The sequence below is a fragment of the Cydia pomonella genome, chromosome 13 (assembly GCF_033807575.1).
Source record: "Cydia pomonella isolate Wapato2018A chromosome 13, ilCydPomo1, whole genome shotgun sequence".
Classification (NCBI taxonomy): domain Eukaryota; kingdom Metazoa; phylum Arthropoda; class Insecta; order Lepidoptera; family Tortricidae; genus Cydia; species Cydia pomonella.
This window is the reverse complement of record NC_084715.1, coordinates 9,768,903-9,792,935: the sequence shown is the minus strand read 5'-3', so window position 1 is coordinate 9,792,935 and position 24,033 is coordinate 9,768,903. Positions and strand designations below refer to the sequence as shown.

At 41.2% G+C, this 24,033-nt stretch overlaps 2 protein-coding genes across 3 annotated transcripts; both read left to right on the top strand.

The window, feature by feature from the left end:
• Nucleotides 1–56: 56 nt before the first annotated feature.
• On the top strand, nucleotides 57–21,900 carry LOC133524163 (zinc finger protein 358). Of its 2 annotated transcripts, none has more exons than XM_061860026.1 (17): nucleotides 57–218; nucleotides 774–862; nucleotides 939–1,013; nucleotides 1,748–1,917; nucleotides 3,664–3,766; nucleotides 5,904–6,117; nucleotides 9,823–9,908; nucleotides 11,709–11,933; nucleotides 13,378–13,522; nucleotides 14,176–14,335; nucleotides 14,555–14,686; nucleotides 15,319–15,392; nucleotides 15,617–15,754; nucleotides 16,273–16,380; nucleotides 16,636–16,751; nucleotides 17,009–17,269; nucleotides 18,268–21,900. In XM_061860026.1, the coding sequence occupies exons 2-17, from the start codon at nucleotides 803–805 to the stop codon at nucleotides 18,505–18,507; spliced, it is 2,307 nt and encodes a 768-aa protein (XP_061716010.1). In that variant the 5' UTR covers nucleotides 57–218; nucleotides 774–802; the 3' UTR covers nucleotides 18,508–21,900. The 2 variants fall into 2 exon arrangements, with proteins under 2 accessions (XP_061716010.1, XP_061716009.1); XM_061860025.1 differs by lacking the exon at nucleotides 57–218 and adding an exon at nucleotides 276–401.
• A 986-nt stretch (nucleotides 21,901–22,886) lies between these two features.
• LOC133524155 (BET1 homolog) lies at nucleotides 22,887–23,602 on the top strand. Its single transcript, XM_061860019.1, has one exon. It carries the CDS (start codon nucleotides 23,142–23,144, stop codon nucleotides 23,478–23,480), a length of 339 nt encoding a protein of 112 aa, XP_061716003.1. The 5' UTR covers nucleotides 22,887–23,141; the 3' UTR covers nucleotides 23,481–23,602.
• The last annotated feature ends 431 nt before the right edge of the window (nucleotides 23,603–24,033 follow it).

The window sequence follows — 24,033 nt, the reverse complement described above, 5'->3', positions numbered from 1 at the left end:
ATTTTAGTGTATCTATCATCAAACAACGAAAAGCGTAGAGAATATAAATAGAAATTTGTGTTTATTTAATCGTTTAAGGTATAACGAAACATAAAATGGATGGATTGTGGAAATGGAAGAAAGAAGATTGCCATTCCTTTATTAACCAAATTGTTACAAATTTAACCAAATAAACAGCTAAATACGTTTTAAAATATTATTATTTAGTTTAATGACTGGTTAGTACTCTAAATGTTTTGGCGACATTTTAATATAACCAATTTTCAAGTATTGTCAGTATTGATACGTTCTTTGATTGCGTCATGTAAACGTATAGTTATATGTTATAGCTTCGATTATCTCGAAATTCATTGCGATTCATGATTTAGAAGCTTTGTTCATCCAAATGTTGGTAAAAATCGGTAAGAAAATCAATGTTTATTAACCTATTCGTTTGACAAGGATAACCTAAGCGTTTATGTCTATAGCTGTTGACACCATTTTTGTTCAGTTTTTCTGTTTGATTATGCCATGTTTCAATAGGGAAGTGGCTTTTCCTTTATTAGAATTTTCCATCTTTAGTTCGTCGTCCGCTTATAGATCCTTGTCAGGGAAAATAATATGTTGTTAAATAAGGTTATGTTGATGTTTTGGTTTAGGAATTATATAGGATGTATAGAATATTGTTGACAAGATTGTGGTATCCATAAGGGTCCCGTGCTTGTTGCTTACTGTGCCTGTTTTAGTTAAATGATGGGTCTAATTGAACTCATTATTTTATTTGTTTACTTTAGTTATGGATGGTACATAACAGAAAACCAAAATGGATGGTGAAGGTGAAGATTTCAATCTCCACTGGGAGGAGGAAGAAGTGGAGTCAAAGGTAAATAATAGTCTTATCTTTTAAATAAATTAAATGATTCTAATATTTATATTAAAAATGTATATTATACTTTTAGCACATCCCTGGTGTAGTGGCTTCAGAGGTCATCTGTGGCTTGGATAATGTGCAAGCTAGTTCTTACTCCAATATGGTAAATACAAGTTTTTTGTAATATTGGTACAGTGAGCTGTGAAATTGCATGGACAAATTATGAACGAATTCATTGATAAAGTCGCCATGCACTTTTGTGGCTGATGGTACATGAAAATTTACTTTATAATTCAATTTAAGTCTTATGTTACAAAAGAGTGCCCATTGACATCATACGATGTCAGTATTGAATCATGTATTGTTGTCATAAGATATATACCAATAGAGTATACATGTCTGGGTTCTAACGGGTTAATATCTTCATGTAGATAAGTTTAACATGGACATATGAAAACAAATATTTTTTATTACATCAGGTTGATGAGTAGCACAATAAAACTAATTATTTTCATTTTTTGTAATTGGAAAATGTATTAATTAAAAACCTCTAACTTCAAAATGATTTTTTATCATAATGTTTCACTTGCTAGAACATTTTAGATATGACTTGCGATAACTAAATACGACTTAATATAACTAAATCAGGGTCACTAAATGGAATATGGTTTGTATCCAGACAGCTAATCTATGTATTTACATTTGCTTATTTAATAAACAAACAAGTAGAATTGGATCTAATTGCTGATGCCTGGATTACATTATACATATTATGAAAAACTATTACAATCAAAATATAAAACTAAAATTAAAGTAAGCAAAACTAAAATAGAGATGCACATGGCATTTCCTCACAGGATTATTAAACATCCATCTCATGAATTTTTACATTTGCAGAGCTCAGAAGTAATTATACAAGACACAGATCAGATAGCAGCAGAGAATCTGATGTTCTTGTCTCAGGATGTAGTCAGTTACACGGATGCTGCCGAATTGGCTGTGGATCCCAGTGTGGAATGTGTTACGGAGGAGGTGATCACGGATGACTGGACTGAGGGGCAGGACAGGTCAGTTGTTTGGTTTTATTATTATTTCTAATTATTAACCCTACAACAGTGGTTCCCAAAGTTGATTGGGCTCCGACCCACCTAACAAAAACTGTCATTTTTAGGGCCCAACTCTTGGATGTCTTAAAAAGAGGGCAAAATCGCAAAAGCTATTGTTGAAAGCATTTTGCTATCCATATTTAACATGTTTCTTTATTTTAAATAATGAATAAATCAGTTTGTAATATTTTTTATGGGATAAAATAAATAAAAAACTATTACAAAAAGTCAAAATTTAACAAAGTCATCATCTTGAGTCATGTTGACTGGAAGATATTCCTTATAGGGATAATTTTGCCTTTGTACATTGCCAACATTATTATTTTTTATTGTATCCTTTTATTACCTGTCCCTTATGTACAGTCAGCCAAGAAAGTGGTTTACCACTTTTCAACTATTACTTGACAAATAGAGTCGAAAAGTGGTAAACCACTTTCTTGGCTGACTGTACAATAAAGTGTTTACAAACATACATACATTCTTCCTTGCGCCTGGAGTCCGCTTGGCTACTAATCCCCAGAGAATTGGCGTAGGCACTAGTTTTTACGAAAGCAACTGCCATCTGACCTTCCAACCCAGAAGGTAAACTAGGCCTTATTGGGATTAGTCAGGTTTCCTCACGATGTTTTCCTTAACTGAAAAGCGACTGGTAAATATCAAATGATATTTCGTATATATTTTCCGAAAAACTCATTGGTATGAGCGGGGTTTGAACCCGCGACCTCCGGATTGCGAGCCGCACGCTCTTACCGCTAGGCCACCTGCACTCTCACAACAATTTGGAGTTTCCTAAGGAGGAAATAAAAATAATTCAAAAAATAATGTATTTTTCTACTTTTCAATTCTAAATTACAAAATAATTGTAAATGCCAAGTACATCATGTTAGGCTGATTTATAGAAAATTTCTAGGAGTACTTAATGTATTAATCATGTGCCCCTCCCCTTCTACAACATCAACTTTTCCACATTCTACTAAGATGCTAGTATTGGGACAATTTTGCACCTAAAGTGTATATGCATATATATACTTTATGGTGGTAAAGTATATAAGTATGCAGGTCAAACAACTTTGTCAGTAGAAAAAGGCGCAAAATTTATATTTTCTATGGGATGATAACCCCTTCCTGCCAATTTTTTATTATTCGCCGCTTTTTTCTACTGACGGAAATGGCTTGACAGACTTTTTACAAGTTTTTATTTACTTTCACCTGACTGTTGTCTGTATGTAATCAAATCTTGCAAGTTAAATTTGACCCACTTCCCGGTTTCTGAAGAAGCTGAAAATTTGCATACATATGTAAGTTGGGTGACAATGCAATATTATGGTACCATCGAGATGATCTGATGATGGAGACATGAGGTGGCCATAGAAACTCTGTGATAAAACAACGTAACCTAATTGTGTTTGGGGTTTTTAGAATTGTCTCGATGAGTATTAGTTGTGGAAAGAAAAGTACAGTCAGCGATAAAACCTTATACCAAAAATGAAATTTTTGCCAAAGACTTATTTTAACTATCAACATTTAACATATTTTCTTTAGCTATCTCTAGCCATAAACTTTAAATGGAAATAGACAAACATAAACCTAGATGGAGATGAAACAGGCTGCATGCATTTACACAATAAATGCAATGTTCCTGCAGGATCTACAAAGAAATATACTTATTGTATCTATTACAAATTGTAATTAATATTTGATTGTTAGTTTGTATAATTTCAGAGTCGAGGTACCCTTGGAACACTTCACAAACCCGGTATTAGACATAAAAGAGGAAAATGACATTGATGTACCACTTCCCACAGATCAGGTAAGTGCTGTTTAGATGATTGTAATATTTGCGTTAACATTATTTTTGTATGTTTTAACTTTATTAAACATTTTTGTTAACAGTTTGTTTACTTCCATACCATTTTAATGTCGAAATTAATACATCATCATGTGTCTGACATTATTTTTATAGCTAGACTAGAAGATAAAGTTGTTTTAATTTATGTTAAATGCTCCACAGTAAGGATTACTTCATAATCATTATTTTGTTAGTGATAATGGTCAGTGTTTTGGTTGAAGATTATAGTTGTACCTATCTTACATAATAAAATAACAGTGTTGCATGATAATACATTTTAATACATAGATTGGTAAATGCTAAGTTAATTTTTTGGAGTGTATTATTGCTTTTGTGGAAAAACTTGTTCAAAGTCATGTAGGCTGACAAGAAGTAAAATTAATAATGTGGCCTGTGAGATGCTTTAGAGACAACAACTACCGAATGGATTTTCTTAAACATTATTGGTGAGACCATGTTTTATTTAACTACCTAGCACTGATAATAAGATACAAATTTACTCTTACACACGTATATCACGCACCGGTTTACAACCATGGGCATATATACCTAAAGACGGGCCTTCCGGGTAATAAGAATGGGGCCAGTACACAGCGCTGTCACGCGCACGAATTCGAGCCAATCGTGCAGTCTAACACCACAACGCGATTGTTTGATGAGTTCGCACCACGCGCGCGATTGGTCGCAACTAGTTGCGTTAGACTGCACGATTGGCTCGAATTCGTGAGTGACACTGCTGAACTAGCACCATTCTTAGTGCCCGTAAGGCCGGTCCTTAGATATATATGTCAATGCTTACAACATATTATGAGATGATTACAAAAATATTGAAAACAATGTTACTAAATTATTTTTATAGTCGTTTGTCCAAGTAAAGCCGCGCGTGCTACTATATTCAAAAAATAATTCTAATTGGCACCTGAGCGCGGGCTATAGTCCAACGCTCAAAAAACCAGTGTAAGTGCGCTCTCCGATAAAGCGCCCTTGTTACGCATCTCGATGACACATTTTAGACTGGTTTTATCGACTCGCCGGCACTCAGTAACTGAAGAAGGACCACATCAGGGCCCGTACATTTCATGCCGTTGACGCAAAAATAGCCGGGTCCACACAAGGCGAGCATACGCACGAGGCAATTTACTCACGTACAAACCGGCCAGTGTAGACGTGCCTCGGCCGAGGCGGCGCGTGCGTTTTCCTCGCCCGAGCACGCCGCCTCGGCCGAGGCACGTCTACACTGGCCGGTTTGTGCGTGAGGAAATTGCCTCGCACGTGCGTGCTCGCTCGCTCGCTCTGTGTGGACCCGCCTAATTTTGATTTTTAACAGTGTATTTTACGTGACAAGTATTTATTTTTCTACGCGTCAACAGGTAAGTTATCTAAATTTGTAGTGTTGTAAAAAAACTCCCTGTATGTTAAATTACGTCATTGGGCGGGCCCACACAGAGCGAGCGAGCGAGCACGTACGCGCGAGGCTATTTCCTCACGCACAAACCGGCCAGTGTAGACGTGCCTCGGCCGAGGCGGCGCGTGCGTTTTCCTCGCCCGATCGCGCCGACATATGCCGTATGCTCGCTCTGTGTGGACCCGGCTAATATCAAAATTATATATTAATTTTAATAAATAATAATCTCTTATTTAGTAGAGTGATAAGATGATAAATAAATAAATAATAAATTACCGAAAGAGGTTGAAAAATGATTAAATATTACGAAAATACTAATTAGAATCATGCTCTATGTAGCGTGATGTCATTTTTCCATCTACGGTACGAAAAGTACGGACGCTGGACCACACAGCCTCGCAACATGTTCTTCTATTAGCTCATTTTGAATCTTATTGCAGTACCCATAGAGTCGTAGTTCAATAACCGGTTAAAGCGAACGAAACTTTTTTTTATGTAGGTAAGTAGCGCGTGCGGTTTTACTTTCAATAGTCACAGGATTAGCCGTTCGGGGCCAGCTACAAAACGAACGACTATACCTATATGTGCAGGAACTAGTAATGGAGATTACTATGCAAGCATTTATGGATCCATGTAAGGAAGCAGTTGTCAAGCGTGCATTGCAGATGCAATAAAGAAGTGTCTTTTCTACAGGATCAGTACACAGCAATGCGACCATGGCCATGCGACTTCTGTTCACGGCGGTTCCGCAAGAAAGCCGCCCTGATGAACCACATGGTGGCCCACCAGAACGACCGCCCCCACGCCTGCAACCTTTGTGGAGTGCGCTACGTGCGCAAGTGCGATCTGATGAACCATCTCAAGGTGCACGCTATGGTGCCCGACAACGCGGACCCGGTCGACTACGGTTAGTAGTAGTAGGCTACGAAACTAGAGGCGCTATAAAATAAAACGGTCGGAACGATGTTCAATGTTTATCAAATATCAACCCTATATTGTTAGCCAGTAGATTCATAATGAACGATCGGATGTAGCCGGTGGTCGACATGCGTTGAAAAGGCACGTGGTACTACACATTACACACACACACACACACACACACAAACACACACTAGACACCGTTTGATAAATTATAAATCTTATTGTGAATACATAAGGTTCACTGATGGTCAACTAAGACTGTAGCTGTGATTCCTTGCATTAATGGTTTTAGAAGTTCATGCTATGTGGCAACTGACTAAACTGACTTGTCAGTTCTCTCAGAAATAGGACTTTGACCCAGAAATTTAAACAAACTTTTATTTAAAGATGGTATTATTATTATCGTATGGCTTTATTGGAAAAATAAAATACAAATCAAGTTTACAAAAGTAACGTTATAGTCAAAGTTTAAGGTCTAAGTTTGATAGCCATTCCCTGGCATCCGCAGTTATCGCGTGCAGCTCTTTCATGCCTCCAGAAAAACATCTCATGGGGCATTCCTCCACGATGTGCGTGGTTGTCTGGTCTGGCGCGCCACAGTCGCAGTTTGGTGAGGGCTTATAGCCCCATTTATGGAGATTATGGTTGCAGCAGCTGACATCGGTCCTTATTCTATTCAGTGTAACCCATATTTTTCGTGTCTCATCAAGCCCGGGTGGTTCTTTTGTTGGGAGTATATCGGCGATGGAAATTTGTGACTGTGTATTATACGTGTTCCAGCTCTTCGTCCATTGTAAGTTAACGCAGAAGCGTTCTGGGCCTATGATTTGGGAATCTGACCAGATAGGTCTGCGAGATCTGAGACGTGCATTGGGAAGGTGATCAAGTGTTTTGCTGATGGGAAGCATGCCTTTCTTAGATTTCTCCCATTCCCTCGAGGCAGCGTGTGTTCTGCGTATTTCTGGCGGCGCAATATGAGAAAGAACAGGAAGCCAATGTGTAGGCGTTGGTAATAGGCAGCCCGTTATTGTACGCATAGCTCGATTAAGTTGGACATCGACTTTACTTGTGTGTGCGCTTTTGTACCACACTGCGGCACAGTACTCTGCTGTTGGGTAGACAAGGGCCAGGCTAGTGGTGCGCAGGATACGGCCTCGTGCTCCCCAGGTTGTTCCCGTGAGTTTATTAATAAGGTTAACCCTAGTTTTTAATTTCTGACCTAGATTCTCCAGGTGGGGCTTGTAAGTCAGAGATCGGTCGAGGGTTACCCCCAGGTACTTCGGGTAGAAATTATGTTGGAGCCTTTTCCCGCAAAAAGTAACGTCTACTTCTCTTCGTGCTTGGCTGTTAGAAAGGTGGAAGGCAGCTACTTCGGTTTTTGTGGGGTTTGGGCAGAGTCTCCATTTTGTGTAATACTCGTTAAGAGTTTGTAAGTCAGTACCATTTCCCCATTTTCGAAGTTCTTAGTTTGAACTGTGAGAGCCAAGTCGTCAGCATACAAAAATTTGTCGCATTTTGTAGCAGGTATATCACGGGTATATATATTAAACAGGAGAGGAGCCAAGACCGACCCTTGAGGAAGTCCATTCTTCAAAAGTCTAAATCGACTTTCCCTGTCTCCAAGAAGAACCTTAATTTTACGTGGGCCCAGCATGCTTTTGAGAAGGCGAAGGATTTTTGCCGATGGAATTATATCGCTAAACTTGTGTAAAAGGCCATCTGTCCAGACCGTGTCGTACGCCGCGCTCAGGTCCACGAACGCTGCAAGGGTTTTCTGGTTTCTCTGGAAACCCGCTTCTATATGGCTGGTGAGTGCGAGAACCTGATCTGCACAGCTGCGACCAGCCCGGAAACCCGCCTGTTCGATAGGTATTTCTTGGTCAACTATATGCTTCAAACGATTGTATAAAAGGCGTTCTAGGATTTTATATGCAACGCTTAGTAGAGATATGGGTCGATAATTTGCTGCATCATCAGGAGTTTTCCCGGGCTTGAGAATCGCTATAACTTTAGACTTCATAAAAACAGGGGGCAACGTGGTGGAGTTATAGATATCGTTAAAGAAATCAGCCAGCCATCGAATGGCCCTTTTACCCAAGTGGGTGAAAAATTCGGGGTAGATATTGTCGAACCCGGCTGATTTTCCGCATTTTGTTTGCCTCAGAGCGATGGAAACTTCTTCGGATGTGAAGGAGGAATCCAAAAGGTCACTTTTTTCATTGGCGCGTACTGTGGTTTGGTTTTTGCGTCGGATGGTTCTCGCGAAATCTTTGTCAACAGAGGCGCTTTTTGTGACTCGTTTTAGACGCTCCGCCACCGCATCCGGGTGGACAGTGGATTCCTTTTTTTCTGGTTCCGAAGCGCCACCGAGTTTTCGTAGCATTGCCCAGCTTTTTCTGCTCGAATGGGTGAAGTCCATGCTCTCGACATTTTCCAGCCATTTCTGTCGGCGGCATTCGTCCAGCTTGGTTATCAGTTCGTTAACTGTATCGGTGTTCTGTGTAGCAAGATACGAGCGGTACGCGTCTTCGGTCTCAGAGGACCATCCGGGGATGTATTCCTTACGGAAACCTCTTGGGATGAATTTCTTTGCTGTGCTTAACACAAGCCCACAGAACCTATTATAGTTGGATGCGACAGGTTTAATCCATCTGATGTTAGCGTCCATCTGCTGTTTGTATGAATCCCAGTCAGCTTTGCTAAAGTTCCATCTCGGTTTGGGTACAGAATTCACCAACGGTACCTCCAAACCTATCTTGATAAGCGCAGGGCGGTGTTGACTTCTTGGAAAATCGTGCAGGATGGTGCGGTTGATAGGTAGTATGTTACCATGTTCATCTCGGGAGACAAAGCAAAGATCAGGGTTTGTATCACGATGCCATCTTGCCGATCGGAAAGAGCCCCTCTGTTTTGCATCGAATACGTGATGAAGGTTTTCTTTCAGACTACACTCATTTAGAGATTCTCCGTTTGAATCGCTCGATGAGTACCCCCATGCAGAGTGCCGACAGTTAAAGTCACCTATGTAGATGGCGGGGTGAGGATAGATTTTAAAGGGTGGGTCTGGTAAGATGTTATTCGGAGGCTTGTATATGGAAGTAATTGTAATGTTTGAAACTCAAACAGTTATAGACTCTAGGTTACTTGCAAAAGATGTTTCCAAAGGCTGCACGTCTGAGAGTGATGATCTAGTGTATATTGCGGAACCGTAAATAGGCGACAGGGTATAGGCTACCATATCAAAGCCCGCGATTGTACCGCGGGTGTTAAACTTATTTACATTGTTTATGTGATGTTCCTGCACGGCAATCACGTCAGCATTAATATCTTTAGCTAATCTAGAGAGGTAGTCGCATTTAGACTGCGACATACCTTCAATATTTAATTGTAGTATTAGGACAGAAGGTCCTAAACTTTTCGTCGTAGAGCCCTTAAAAGGACTATTTGAGCGCATTGTAAGGGAATATTGATGCATATAAAATAGCTGGGAGGCTCAGAGGGAGCGAGTTCAGCTAGCCAGGAACAGTCGGAATCTTTTAGCCGTCTTCTGCGAAGCCGTTGCCCGTAAATTTGGTGTTTCCAGTAGTGTAACTGTTTAATTACTATTAAAATCAATTTCTTTGCTTTATCTTTTTGTCTTTGTTGAAATGTATATTTTTATTCTGTGTTTATTACGCATTTTTTGTTACAGAGGACGTGTTAGATAACAGTCAAGCACTAAAACCAAAGAAAAAGCGAGGGAGACGAAAAAAGAATCCCGAGCCAGAGCCTGAAGAGGTAAGTCAATTAAATAATAGTGATAAATATTATTTTCATCACACTTGCTCGAAAAAGATCTTATTTCATGAAGGTGTGCTGAAGGACAAAGGCCTATTTTGTTGCCGCGGGAGATATGGATTGTGAAAAAAAATGCTATAATTCCCTAGGGTGCTATAGCTTTTTTTTTCTAGTAATATACAGAACAAAATAGCTTCTTTGTTTAATTATGTCACTTATTCATACAAACCAAGTAGCATAAATGATTTTTACTTTTAAAATACTAACCCTTATAATTTAATATTTTTGATTATCTTTACAATGATTTAATTTGAATAATTTAACAGCCGATTAAAATATTTTTACATAATTTTCAATCATGCGCCTGTGCCCAAATGCCAGCAAGACAGAGGTCTGTTGTTTCCACCTATCAAACAGGTTAGCGAACAAAAAGTTGAAGGTGAGATTTAGAGGTACAATCTTATGTCATAATTTTTGTCCAAAGTATCTCGGCGTAACCCTCGACAGGAGTTTGACGTTCAAGACCCACCTTGATAAGCTGTCTGGAAAACTGAAAACTCGGAACAACATAGTCCAGAAGCTTACGGGAACAACATGGGGTGCTAGCGCTGCCTGCCTAAAAACTACGGCCATGGCCCTCGTTTACTCGACGGCGGAATACTGTGCACCCGTATGGATGAATAGTGCACACGTCGCCAAAGTAGACGTTGAGCTGAATCACACAATGAGGATTATTACGGGCTGCATCATACCAACACCCACCTGCTGGTTACCGGCCCTCAGCAACATTGCACCACCGGACATCCGCCGTCAAAAATGTCTAGCACGGGAATTCACTAAAATGTCCGATAATACTCGGCTGCCCATCCATGAAGACCTTAGCAACCTCAAAAACACCCGACTTAAGTCCCGAAACCCACCCGCTAAAACCTTTCACTTACTTAGCACGACATGGAAAGAAAGCCAAGCGTGGTTGCAAGAATGGGAAGCCCACCAACACAAACTAAACAACACCCTCTATGAATTTAGCACAGATGAGCGGCCTAAAGGGTTTAGTGAAACCCGGCAAATATGGTGCAAACTGAACCGCCTGAGGACTGGGTTCGGTAACTGTTCGTACCTTTGGCACAAGTGGGGATGGAGCGAATCGGCGGCGTGCGAGTGTGGACATCCAGAACAGACTATACACCACATGGTGTTCGAGTGCCCCATTACCAAATACAATGGACCTGCCGAAGATTTCAAAAACCTAACGAAGAATGCCAGTTTATATCTGTATAATTGTACATTTTGAATTCTTACTGTACTATTTTTTTTAACCAGTGTGTAACCGCCATACGATAAATAAATAAATAATCATGGCTGAATGCCGAATAGGTCTGTGCCTTCGATGCCTCACCTGCCAAGAAATTATAAAATGGCGGACGAATGATTGATATGTCACCGTACTTAAGAATTATTTCGCTTAAAATTTAGTTTTTTCTTCGCAACTGTGATGAAAACCATTGCTTGTTACTCCGGGGGTAAGAATATTGCAAACTTGGGTCTTAAATTCCCTCGTATCCAAAATTTCACTTACCCCCCTCGTTGCACAATGTACTATTATTACTTATTATGTTGTGTATATTATAGTAATGTAACCATTTTCAGCATACTATTACTATGGAGCCTAAATAAATTGGCTGATGGGATAGCAAAACAGAGCTGCTACAAGTGGTCCAATAAAAAACTATCAATACCAATATTTTCTCCCCACAATAATTATTAACAATTATATATTCAATTAATCTCGTTTTGCAGAACGGAGACATATGGGAGAACATGACCTCAGCGCGCACCATGCAATGGTCCCGCCGGGCGCGTTCCCCAGCGAGACCCCCACGGTCCCCATCACCGCTACCCCCGCCGTCGCCACCATCAGAGCCTGAACCCTGCCCGCCGCCAGCTGATCCAAGCCGACCCTTCGTCTGTAGGCATTGTGGAGTCGGCTTCGCTAGGGAGAAGGCGTTACAGTCACACTCTAGGGTGAGTCGTTTCAGCGAGACCCCCACGGTCCCCATCACCGCTACCCCCGCCGTCGCCACCATCAGAGCCTGAACCCTGCCCGCCGCCAGCTGATCCAAGCCGACCCTTCGTCTGTAGGCATTGTGGGGTCGGCTTCGCTAGGGAGAAGGCGTTACAGTCACACTCTAGGGTGAGTCGTTTCACCGAGACCCCCACGGTCCCCATCACCGCTACCCCCGCCGTCGCCACCATCAGAGCCTGAACCCTGCCCGCCGCCAGCTGATCCAAGCCGACCCTTCGTCTGTAGGCATTGTGGGGTCGGCTTAGCTAGGGAGAAGGCGTTACAGTCACACTCTAGGGTGAGTCGTTTCAGCGAGATCCTGTCGATCCCCACCACCGCTGCCCCCGCCGCCACCTCCATCGGAGCCTGAACTCTGCCCGCCGCCAGCTGATCGAAGCTGACCCTTTGGCTGTAGGCATTGTGGGGTCTGCAGGCTACACATGTTAAAGTGCACTATAAATTAGGACTTCTATGCGTACCCCTCACTGCCGTCGCTAGCTAGATCCTCCGTGCATTAAAATTAATATTCATAAGATTCAGAGAAGAATAGTCGCAGAATGAAGGAGCGACCAATATGGATGTTAAGGTGGAAGTACTAGTGCTCGATGCTGCACTAGTACTCGACATGGGCACTTTATGTCAAAGTGACAAGGATTAAGTTCGAATACAGAAAAATCTTCGTTGTTCAAATTTAACCTATATTTCCATGAAATAAAGTGCCCATGTCGGTGACTAGTTCAGAGCTAGTACTTCTACCTTACCTGTATTTAAAATTAAATTATTTCACACCAAGTACGAAATAAAGCACCGGGTAATTATTAGAAAAATATAGCCAGGAGATAAATTTTGACACAATATATATAACTAAAATGAAGTAGGTGACGTGACGTCACCATAGCAATTGTCATATAAATTCAGGACTAAATAAACTGCTTTAGAGACAAAAAACGAAGTTCGGCTTTCAGCACCCTCCCGTTGCCACGGCAGGCGTTAAACCTGCTAAACTTGCTAAACGAATATTTCATGCTCTACCGTCTGTACAATGGGGAATGCTCCGAAGAACTTTTTCAATTAGTGCCATCGTCACATATTTATCACCGCACCTGCCGCCAAAGGTGCTCGTCCTCACTTCTTAGAGACATGGCACACCAAGAATAAGCGGGCATCTCGCTCGTTTCTTCCTAGACCGTGCAGAGTGTGGAATAAGTTGCCTCATGAGGTATTTCCTTTGCGCTACGACGTGGGATTCTTCAAGAAGCGGGTATTTAGGGTTCTCAAGGGTCAGCAACGCTTAAGTGGCTCCTATTATGTTGGTTATGTCCATGGGCGACGATGACCGCTTCCCGTCAGGCTCGTCTGCTCGTTTGCTGACTATGCTATGACACAAAAAAATTGTTTTGGCAGATACACGGAGGAGACTCGCCGATAGAGTGCGGCACGTGCGGCGAGCTGTGCTGGTCGCGCGAGGCGCTGGCCACGCACGCGCGCCAGCGGCACCCGCACCAGCCGCCGCAGCAGCCCGCTAGGGAGCCCTACGACTCCAACTCCGGTCAGTGTTGTACATGTAGATAATGTGTAGAGACGCCCGGCCAGAAACAGGCAGGCTGTTGATCGCTTGGTGCATTCTTTCATCCCATTCGCTGGAGTTGGAGCTCCAGATGCCTGTTCCGGCGGCATTCCCACATAATCCCCTCAAATCTTCTCGTTTTTCTATAGAACAAAAGGATATCTTTAAGTTCGCCATTTTTCAGTTCGTTCTCTACCTATCTCTGTATTTATCTCTACCGAATAAATTATATGTAGTATCCAACCGAAGTTTCAAAACCAAAATCATGTTTCGGCTGAAGGTTCGTGTCCGCCAAAAATTTGCCGAAACTTTCGTTCGCGCCGAAACTGTATTGTAGGCAGGGCGGTTTCGGCATAATAATCATGTTTCAGCTGAAGGTTCGCTTTCGGCCGAAAATAGACCAAAACTGAACCTTCGATACGGCACTCGCCACGTGCGTGCTATGCCTGTCGTCAAAGTCCATTCGATCGAGCCACCAAATTCTTTGGCGATTTAAAGACCACCAGCCAAAATTGCATAATATACCTACGAGTATATATCTTTCAAGCAACTACCTAATTATTTTTAAGAGTTCAAATAACTGGTAAGAAATGTTGTTTCACCCGGCCAATAATTAAAGTATGGGTTCATCGCAGGTGACGACGATATGGAATATCAGCTGTCGCCACTAGCCGACAGCGGGAGCGAGCGAGCCGTGTACGACACGCAGCGAGGCCCCGAACTGTTCTGTCAAGACTGCGGCGTCGCCTTCCAGCGGGCCGACTTACTGCGTCGGCATCAGGCTGCTGCACACAGGTACGATGAAACGAGGGTTTATCCTGGGGAAGATATCATGGAATACCCGCTGTCGCCACTAGCCGACGACTACCTACTGTGTAATTATTTACTGAAGGTTTCTTCATAGTACTAAAAAGAACAAAAAATATAATTTCTCTTTGGTATTACTTAATGAAGATTGCGTTCGGTTTTGTCATTCGAACGGTTTCAAATAATGCACGACGTTATTGTCGACAGTCACAAACGGCACGACAGCTCGTCGTCGACGTGGGCGGAGCACTCGTGCGACGTGTGCGGCGAGACGTGCGCGGACGCGCTGCAGCTGCTCGCGCACGCCGAGCGCCACGCCGACCGCCCCGCGCCCTCCAGGTACGGCCGCCGGCGCCGGCATGGCTACCCTCCCCATGCCGACTGCACAGTTCCTCGTTGTATGTTTGTGGCGTCAGCGTCGAGATCCTGACGGTGCTGAGCTGCTGGGCTAAACAGCCGCACCGCATACACAGTGTGCGGCACCCCTGAGTACTATACTCGGCCGAGCCAATCAAAGCCGTCTGATTTACACCTGACCCCGTATGCCCCGCATATTAACTGTTTAAAAAAGTCATTGGTTAAGGGGGTCGAACGCAAAATTTTAGTTTTAATACTTATTCAATTATTACATGTTTTAATCAAGAGCAAATGCCACGAAACACAATCACACGGAAACTGGACTATATTGGCAAAACTCCAACCAATACCTGAAAAAGTTAAAGTTAGATACGTGTCATATCAATATAATTTTAGTATAAAATAGCTGGTGATATAGCCGAGGGGTCTGACGACCCAAGTTTTAAATGAAGGTATATTTTCAGAGTAATTGAGACAAAAGAAGAAACCCGCAGGGCCACCATATCTTACTTGGCAATTTTCGCCCGGCGTGCCATATCTTTTGGTTCCTTCTCTTAAGTACACAAAATTATCCAGTCAATTATCCAATATTTTATTGATATGTTGTATTTCAGGTTCAAGAAAATGTCACGAGGAAGAAATAACACGTCTTCAAGCGGTGCACGGCAATTCCCCTGCAGAGAGTGCGGTACGATATTCTTTTAACGATTGTCTTAATAGTATATTAAATAAAAGGTCCATCCGTGTGCGCCCAAGTAAGACCTAAGAACGTTTGATTGCCACAGTTGAAAAAAAATTAACCTTCATTATGTTCCATTAAAGTTTACTATTGCGCGTATAAATAAATAGACGTTGTGATTACAAAGTAATAATGATAATAATGTCCTAAAAAAAAACTTGTGCATTTAACAGGCAAAGTATTCGGGTCGCGCAGCTCCCAACAAATCCACATCCGAATACATACCGGCGAGCGGCCCTACGCCTGCCGGTTCTGCTGGAAGGCCTTCGCGGACGGCGGCACGCTGAGGAAACACGAGCGCATACACACCGGTGAGTTCTGTACCTTATGTAGACGGGATTAGGTTCACATCAGCACATCACACTGGCAATCCCTACGCCGGGTCGGCCGGTTCTGATGGATACGCCGGTGAGCCATGTACCTTATGTAGACGAGATAGGTTTCGCATCACACTGGCAAGCCCTACGCCGTGCTGGCCGGTTCTGATGGATACGCCGGTGAACCATGTACCTTATGTAGACAGGATGAGGTTTACATCCCACTGGCGAGCCCTACGCCGTGCCGGCCGGTACTGCTAGATCCGCCGGTGAGCCATGTATCTTATGTAGACGAGATAAGGTTCACATTAAAGTGGCGAGCCCTCCGCCGTGCCGGCCGGTTCTGATAGATACGCCGGTGAGCCATGTACCTTATGTAGACGAGATACATTTTATCTGTTATCAGAGTAGGTGGCATGCTGCGCCTACCGATTAGGTTGTAGATATGAGCTGCACCTTATCTTAAATGTCATTAGGTTCAATTTAATTTGTACCTTCGAATGTTGTTACAGGCGAGAAGCCGTACGCGTGCGCGGTGTGCCCGCGCGCGTTCAACCAGCGCGTGGTGCTGCGCGAGCACGTGCGCAGCCACCACTCCGCGCCCGACCGCCGCGCCAACGGTACCTGCTTTTGTATCACTAATCTGATCCTGAGTTGACGTGTGACCGAACTGCGGTTACATCAGCGATGGTACTTAGTTAGGTTTTAACTCATTAGCAGAGAAAATTTGAAGTAGAGGTGGACTGTCAAAGAAAACTTTGTAGCCACAGAAAATTTACTGCCATCTCTCGAGTCTTTCACTTAAACACCATATGATATTAGTTAAATATCAAAAAATTATACATAATCACTAACAATCTGTTATGTTTGTTTAGGAGGCCCTTCGTTTTGCTGTGTGGTTTGCGGTCGTACGCTACACTCCAGTGCGGAGCTGGTACAGCACCTGATTCAACACTGCGACGCCAACACGGCGCTCAAGCGACAGCCGCAGGTAATAGTGATTGCCTATTGTAAAAGAAATCACCAATATGATTACTTAAGTTTTATTCACTGTAGACTTTCATGAAGAATACGAAATAGCATGTCAGTTTTATTATTTTAATTATTTAAATTCTTGCACATGAATTTATTCAATACATTTTCTAGTGAATTTGTTTTTTTTTTTTGTCTAATGATATATCGGGTTTCATATCCGTGTCATGTGGTAATGCTAAAGGACAGAATCATAATCAATATCCTTCCTAACAGACCGGCCCCCGAAAATACAAGCGGCGGCGGAAAATAAAATCGGAGCTGTCCCCGCGGCGCTCTTGGGAGCGCGGCTCCCCGTCCCCCGCGCGCTCGGCGTCCCCCTCCCCGCCGCGCCCACGCCACTCCCCGTCCCCCCGCCCCTCCCCGCCGCCCCGGCCCGCTCCCGCGCGCTCCCCGCCGCGCCGCCGCCGCCGCGCGCCGCCGCCGCCGCGCCCCAAGATGATACACACCCAGGAGCGCCGCGCCAAACCCAAGCAGGTATACTAACTAACTTAGCTTTCTTATTGGGGGCGCCTATGCCTCTGTTTCACTGCCACCATTTCTGATCCATTGTGATCGCCACCTCGGTCCTGGTCCTTTTGATCTCGAGAAACTTAACCTCTGGCTAGGGAATGCATCGGTTATAACCGATTATTTTGTTAAAATTTCATAATCAATTATTGGATACTCGAATAACAAGTTAGGTACTGTTGTTTTCGGTTATTTATTTGTAACTTAAATTCTGTGAATTGATCTTCTAATTACTACAAAATCCTGCCTTTTTTAGCTGTAACGCCTGTGAATATAATTTTTTTCAATCGTGTACTTTAATAACGAAAATATACCAAGTTTCCTTCCCTTATTTATGAAATATTTTTATTGAATATTGTATCACGTCCAAGGTCATATTTTCACTTTTACTGTATTTTGTGTGTTTTATTAAAAAACTAAGACTTAGACTCACATTCGCTAATACTGTACCTTTGTTTTCATATTTTTTTAAATTCCATGATTTTAAATTTATAATCTTTTGACGAAAATAACCGTAACCGGTTATGAAGTTTGGCCCTTTATTGCATTCTCCGCCTCTGGCGTCCCACCGTCCGAATACGAGTATTAATTAACTACTATAAAATGTAAATCATTATGAAATGGAACAGAGCTGCTGTTATTTTATTGCGTTCGATTTTAAAACAAAACCAATTCAGTTCCATTTTCTAATACCACTGATACAAATTTGAATGTTTCTTCTATGATGAGCCGCTAGAAAATAAGACTAGACGGCCGGATATCTGATATAAGTCTAATCCAAGGCCGTAAAGTTAACCCGAGATTTTACGATTATTGCGAATCTAGAGATAGGGTAAAAAACAATGTCCGCCAACTGTCCGCAAAATTTGATTTCCTATATTTATAATCATATAGCAACTAAAAATTTGAGTATTTATAGTTCAAAAAAATGTCTGTATGCTTATTATACAAGTTTTCATCAACAGGTACGAGGACGACGGCCGCCGCGGCACCCGGCCGACGACCTGCGCGCCATCGCGCCGCCCGCCCCGCCCTCCCCCGGCCCCTCCCCCGCGCCGCCCACACCCTCCCCGCCCCCCCGACAATCCCCACCCTCCTCCCCGCTAGCCTCACCCCAGGAAGGCGGCCCCTTTAAGTGCGAGATGTGCGCCGAAGAATTCCCCCGCCGCGATGCGTTACTACTGCATGTTCCGGTACATATATGACACAGTCGACCGAAGCGGCAGAGGCCGCGGCTATCGCGCGAGAAACGAGCCTGAAGAGACAACTGAGCGACCCATGAGCTGTGTGTCTCTGAAATGTGTAAATTTTAGTTTAGCATTCATCTGTGATGGTTGCGCGATGGAGGCGAAAAGCGTTCTCGTTCAGATATCAACAGACAGATGAAAATAGCGACTTGTCTTTGTTGGTTGATTAACGCGACCATAAGCCATGGTCAGTTTCCGTAACGACCTTCATATTATAAGAAGATTCAAACTTGATTCACCCAAAAACCGGATGTGACTAGTTAACGGGTCTTGAATAATGTTGCCCCTATACATGCTCACTGAGTTTGATTAGCCCTTCCTTGGTAATCCTCTTACCATCCTATAAAGAACTCGAGTAGTCGAAGACTGATATCGCTTCGCAATAATTTAGCGGTAAACCCTGTAATATAATAGCTACATGTTTGTGATTGGATTGCCATCTGGACGCACGTGACAATGATAGTTCACTTTGCACGCGTAAAATGAGATAGGATCAGAACGTCTTGGCAATCCAGTCATGACTGTGTTCTAGTAAAAATATTCGTCTTTCATACAAAAAGTACTCTTTGTGGACGAAGCATAGGCGAAGCATTGGATAATATAGATATAAGTGCCTGTTTCACAAGAGTCTTTTTTTCCTATGATCGACGCAAACAGCCATCTATGTATATAAACCGTATTAAATCTATATTTCAGCCGCGATCGGTTGCAGTAAATTAGGGTTATTTAACAATAATTGAAAATTAGTTATACATATGATGCACTTATATTCTGAATAAGTAGTTGAAAACGTGATGTGAACGTATATTTTCTATCTCACTTGCATTTTCAATTTTATGCCTAAATTACTGTCAGTCTTATGGAAAAATTGTAATTATAAGTCACCGTCAATTCATAAAATAATAATATGTAAATAAATAGCTGAAATAAAGTAAAGTGAATCTCCTTTATTTCCAAAATATGGTCGTCTTATACAAATTGTGAAGAAATTTGATAAAAGCTGGGCTTAATGTGTGACATATCTATTTAAGCAACTTCAAAAAATGCATATAGGACCACAACTTTACAATATTCTTAATCTTAATCTCATGTTTCGCCTCTGATTTCACGGGCCTATAAATCCCGGTCTTTTCATAGGCTTGAGGATGCATAAGGATATAGTTCCAACATGTAAAGGCCACTTGGAGAGCTTTAATGTGTTTATCATTATTATTTCTTCACGGACACCGGTTCCGCGGTTTTTTTTTTGACATCTAAGATGTCTTAGTATTAAAGCCCTTGGTCCGCCAAAGGTGTAGTACTCTACGGTGAGACCACGGAGGATTTTGTTTTATCTCTTGAGGTAAAAAAATCATGTACTGTATTGTAAAACGCCACTACAGCCTACACTAATAAAATGTTCAATCATCCACCATGATAAACAAATGTGTGCGCAAACTGCACCCTTGCGGCAATCTAACGTATAATTCTATAAAAGGAAAATTGGTGTCTTATCATTATCATAATTTCTTTACCAGCAGTTAATGGTATCGGTTGGCTCAGAAACAAGTTAATATTAAAGGCTGCCATTTTCCATGTAAAATCGTGTTTCTTCAAAATTGCAGCAAGGTCTCAGGCCTCGGACTATAGTTCGTTTTTTGCTATAGATTTATAATTATTTCATATATTCTGTGACATATTTTCCAGTAGTGTTTTTTAATAAAAAGACACGTCAAAACCGCTTACCTTTTTTCTAATTACGTGAATCTTTGTTTTGGAAGGACACTGGCAGCCTTAAAAAATATAGTACGAGTACACATGCATGATTTCATGTAAGTGCCTATCGCCTTGTGGTATTGAGATTAAGTAGTCCAAAAGTTCGAGACTCCTGGGAACTTTATTATAAATGCCTAACAAAATGAAAAAAGTACTTCGCGTATATTACAGGCGTTCATGAAATGATCCCATACTGCCTTTATGATATTTGTTTGAGCATTTGTGAGTTGATCGTTGTGTAGTGCGTGATTCTAGCCTTTTCTACCTATCTAATTTTAAGGTATGAAATAGGAATCAATACATATACAGTGGTTTTCGATTATTGCCGTTAGTTGGTAGAATATGACATGACTCAGCCAAAATACAATTTATAAGTCATATTAGAACTCTCCTTTACACCCCTTGAAAGTATTGTGCCCAACCAAAAGGATCATATGTAAACAGCGGTGCTGGAGTCATTGAAGTTTTTATTGACACCAGTCAATGTTCCTTTTGCTTTGGAATGACACAACTAGGAAATGTTTATAATAAACTGTCAATTGTTGTAAATAATAGCTTTTTTGGAACTAATAGTTCTGGGACATTTACTTATTGTGACATTGAATGATTGTTTGTCTGTTTGTAATACTGTTGCCTATATTAGTAAGACTCCATATTATGTTGTCGTATTGATTGTATTGTTGTATTTTATTAATGGACTGATTTATAGATTAGACAAAACTGTACATAAGTGTGTAGTTAGTTTGCAATACAATACTTTATTTAGTACAAATGGTGTATGTTTTGGGGTTCTTTAACAGTTTATATTTGCATTTTTTTTGTGATATAGACATAAATAACTGGTGGTTTTATGTATGTGCCATAGAAGGTTGGCGTCAGATACCTAAAATGTAATATTATCAAGAATCAATAAATAATGGTGCAATACATTCCCCAAAAATGTTTCGCAACCAATGTGTTAGCATTGTTTTAATTTCTTTTAATACACAAAAAAAGTTTATTCGTATTTTCTTCAAAATTTTAAGAACTTGTTTCAATCGTTTTTAATACAGAATATTTTATATCACAAACGATACATATTTAGTAAATAAAGCCGTTGCAATTTTGCTTAGATTTCTAAAATGTTTTTATATAAGTTTCACCCATTTATTGCAACGTTCATAATAATTTTAATGTTATTGTGCAATTATACATAAGGGCCAATGGGGCCAATTAGATCCACACGTTGCAACGGGCCTGAGCTAGTTGTTTCCCGTTGCACGATATATCAGCACATCTTTAACAATATTTGACATGTAAAAAAAATACTGTGTCTCTAATTGCCAAAAATGTGATTGATATAATAATATCAATCACATTTTTGACATTTCAAGTGCAATAGCACTTGAACAATTTCTTCAGATTTCAAATATTGTTCATCATGTGCTGATATTTCGTAAAACGGGAAACAACTGTAGCTCGAGCCTGACGTTAGGCCCATTGCAACGTGTGGATCTAATTGGCCCTCCTGATTGGCATCACTGATTGTCATGAACATAACCAAATGTAACTATTGACTTAATGTTGTATACCTAAGCAATAAAATATAACAGTCCACACTATTTGTTTTCCTATAATTTCTCTGTTTAGGGTTCCGTAGTTTAATAGTACCCCTTAAAGTTACGCCATGTCCATCCGTCCGCCCGTAGATAATCCCAGTATCCCAGTGATCGACGTGATCGTTGGTTGTATGGAAGGCAGAGGCAAGGAACAGAATCTCTATATACCAAAGTGTCCGACAACAAACCATAAATGGGTGGCGCTACAATACCTAGAATACTTGAGAAAAAAATCTAATCATAGACGGCGCACTTCACTCCGTCAATAACGCCTAGGTTCTTAGCTACTCTAGCGCTACTCTGGAGAGATTTGGAACTATTATTTATAGCTGACAGCTGGACACTTTTGCAACAGTTCTGCATAAGGAGATTCTGTTTCTTGCCTCTACCTTCCATGGTTGGATTGGGTCTAGCTATACTTACGCAGTGGTGTATTCCCATACCTCTATGACCTGAACCACAGAAATATGAATATAAGGGCTCCTCTACATGATGGCCCAGCGTAGGCCAGCCTAAGGGACGCAGCTATGCGGTGGAAGGAAATAGCAATGGTGGGCAACAAATAACCCAACCAAATTACGTAGGTTGCTTTTAGTATTTTGTTAGGAATGTTAAAACGTGTTTTTAATTTTGTCGCATTGCGTATGTCCCTCACCGGAGCACTCATATGGCATATCTAAGTCTATGACCCGAAACGATTGCAGCGCCACCTATGCTTAGTTTTAACCGGTTTGATTGAGGTTTATCCTCGCTATATCACTTGATTTCTGAACGAACGATATTTGTCATTTAGCGTTTAGCTTTGGCTTCATGATCATGAGTCTTTTGCTGTTCAAAAATTATGCATCTAATTAATTAATATTGTGATTTAAACTGTGTCGCCAAATCAAACGATTATAAGCGAAGTAAAAAACATTTTATATAATCACCTCAAGTTGGAAGGTACTTTTTGTTATCCTAAAAATAACAAAACGCAATGATGATTTGTCAAGAAATTGTCATTCATAAATGCCTAGTCTAGTTGTTGCCTAAAAAATATTGTTGTTGAATCACATACATAGTATCTAAAAGTTTATTTTCTACACTGAAAATGCTAAATTATTAATTAGGAAATCATTCAACTCAATACCAGCATCAGTGACGTTCTTCGATACTCAAGCGAAGAAGAGTACGCTGTCGTAATTTAATTTGACTTTGTTTTGAAGAAAACAATCCAGCAAGACGGCGGGCCGAAGCAGTATGAGACGCGCTAGAGACGGGTACGCGTACCAGCCTATCCCCAGGGTGGCTACGGAAGATGCAGTCGCTCACGAGAACGATCAAATGGCGGAGGAGCTCAGCGGAAAAATCAGCACTCTCAAGCATATGTCGATTGAAATCGGCAACGAAGTCCGATATCAAGACAAGATCTTGCGTGGACTCGATGATGATGTCGACAGAAGCTCTGGTTTTCTTGGGAAAACCATGGGCCGAGTATTAAGACTAGGCAAAGGCAATCATAATTACTATATATTTTATCTGTTTCTTTTCTCGATTTTTGTGTTCTTCCTACTTTATATTGTTTTGAAATTCAGGTGATCTGGCGAAACAATTACATGACTGAATTCCAAATTGAACCTTGTTCTTATTTATATGTATTTATTTATTAAGATAGACCTGTAATATAAAATATTATGTAAATAAATAGTTTGCAAAACACAGTCTTTGCTACTTAGTACATAGAGTCAGACCAAGATAAGTTGGCAACGATTTTGACAGCCCAGTGACAGTGTGTGTTATTTTAATCATCAAACTTCTATGCAATTATGATGTTCACCTAATGCTTGCACAGGCTGGGCTATCAAAATCGCTGCCAACTTAGCTTGGTCTGACTCTATGCTTTTTTTAATAATTGTAATTAAATAAAATACATATTTTTTAAATACACTACTCAATCTTCAAGCATTTGTCTGGACCATTCGGGATATTCCTACTAGTTACCACCAAGTAATAACCTATGGGATTTTTTTTTTGCCACTGTCTACCAATGGTAACTACTGGGAAAAAAATCCAGGTACTTAGCACCAATTTGGTTCAGTTGGCATTTGTCTGGACCATTTGGGTTATTCCCACTATACCACTAGTTACCACC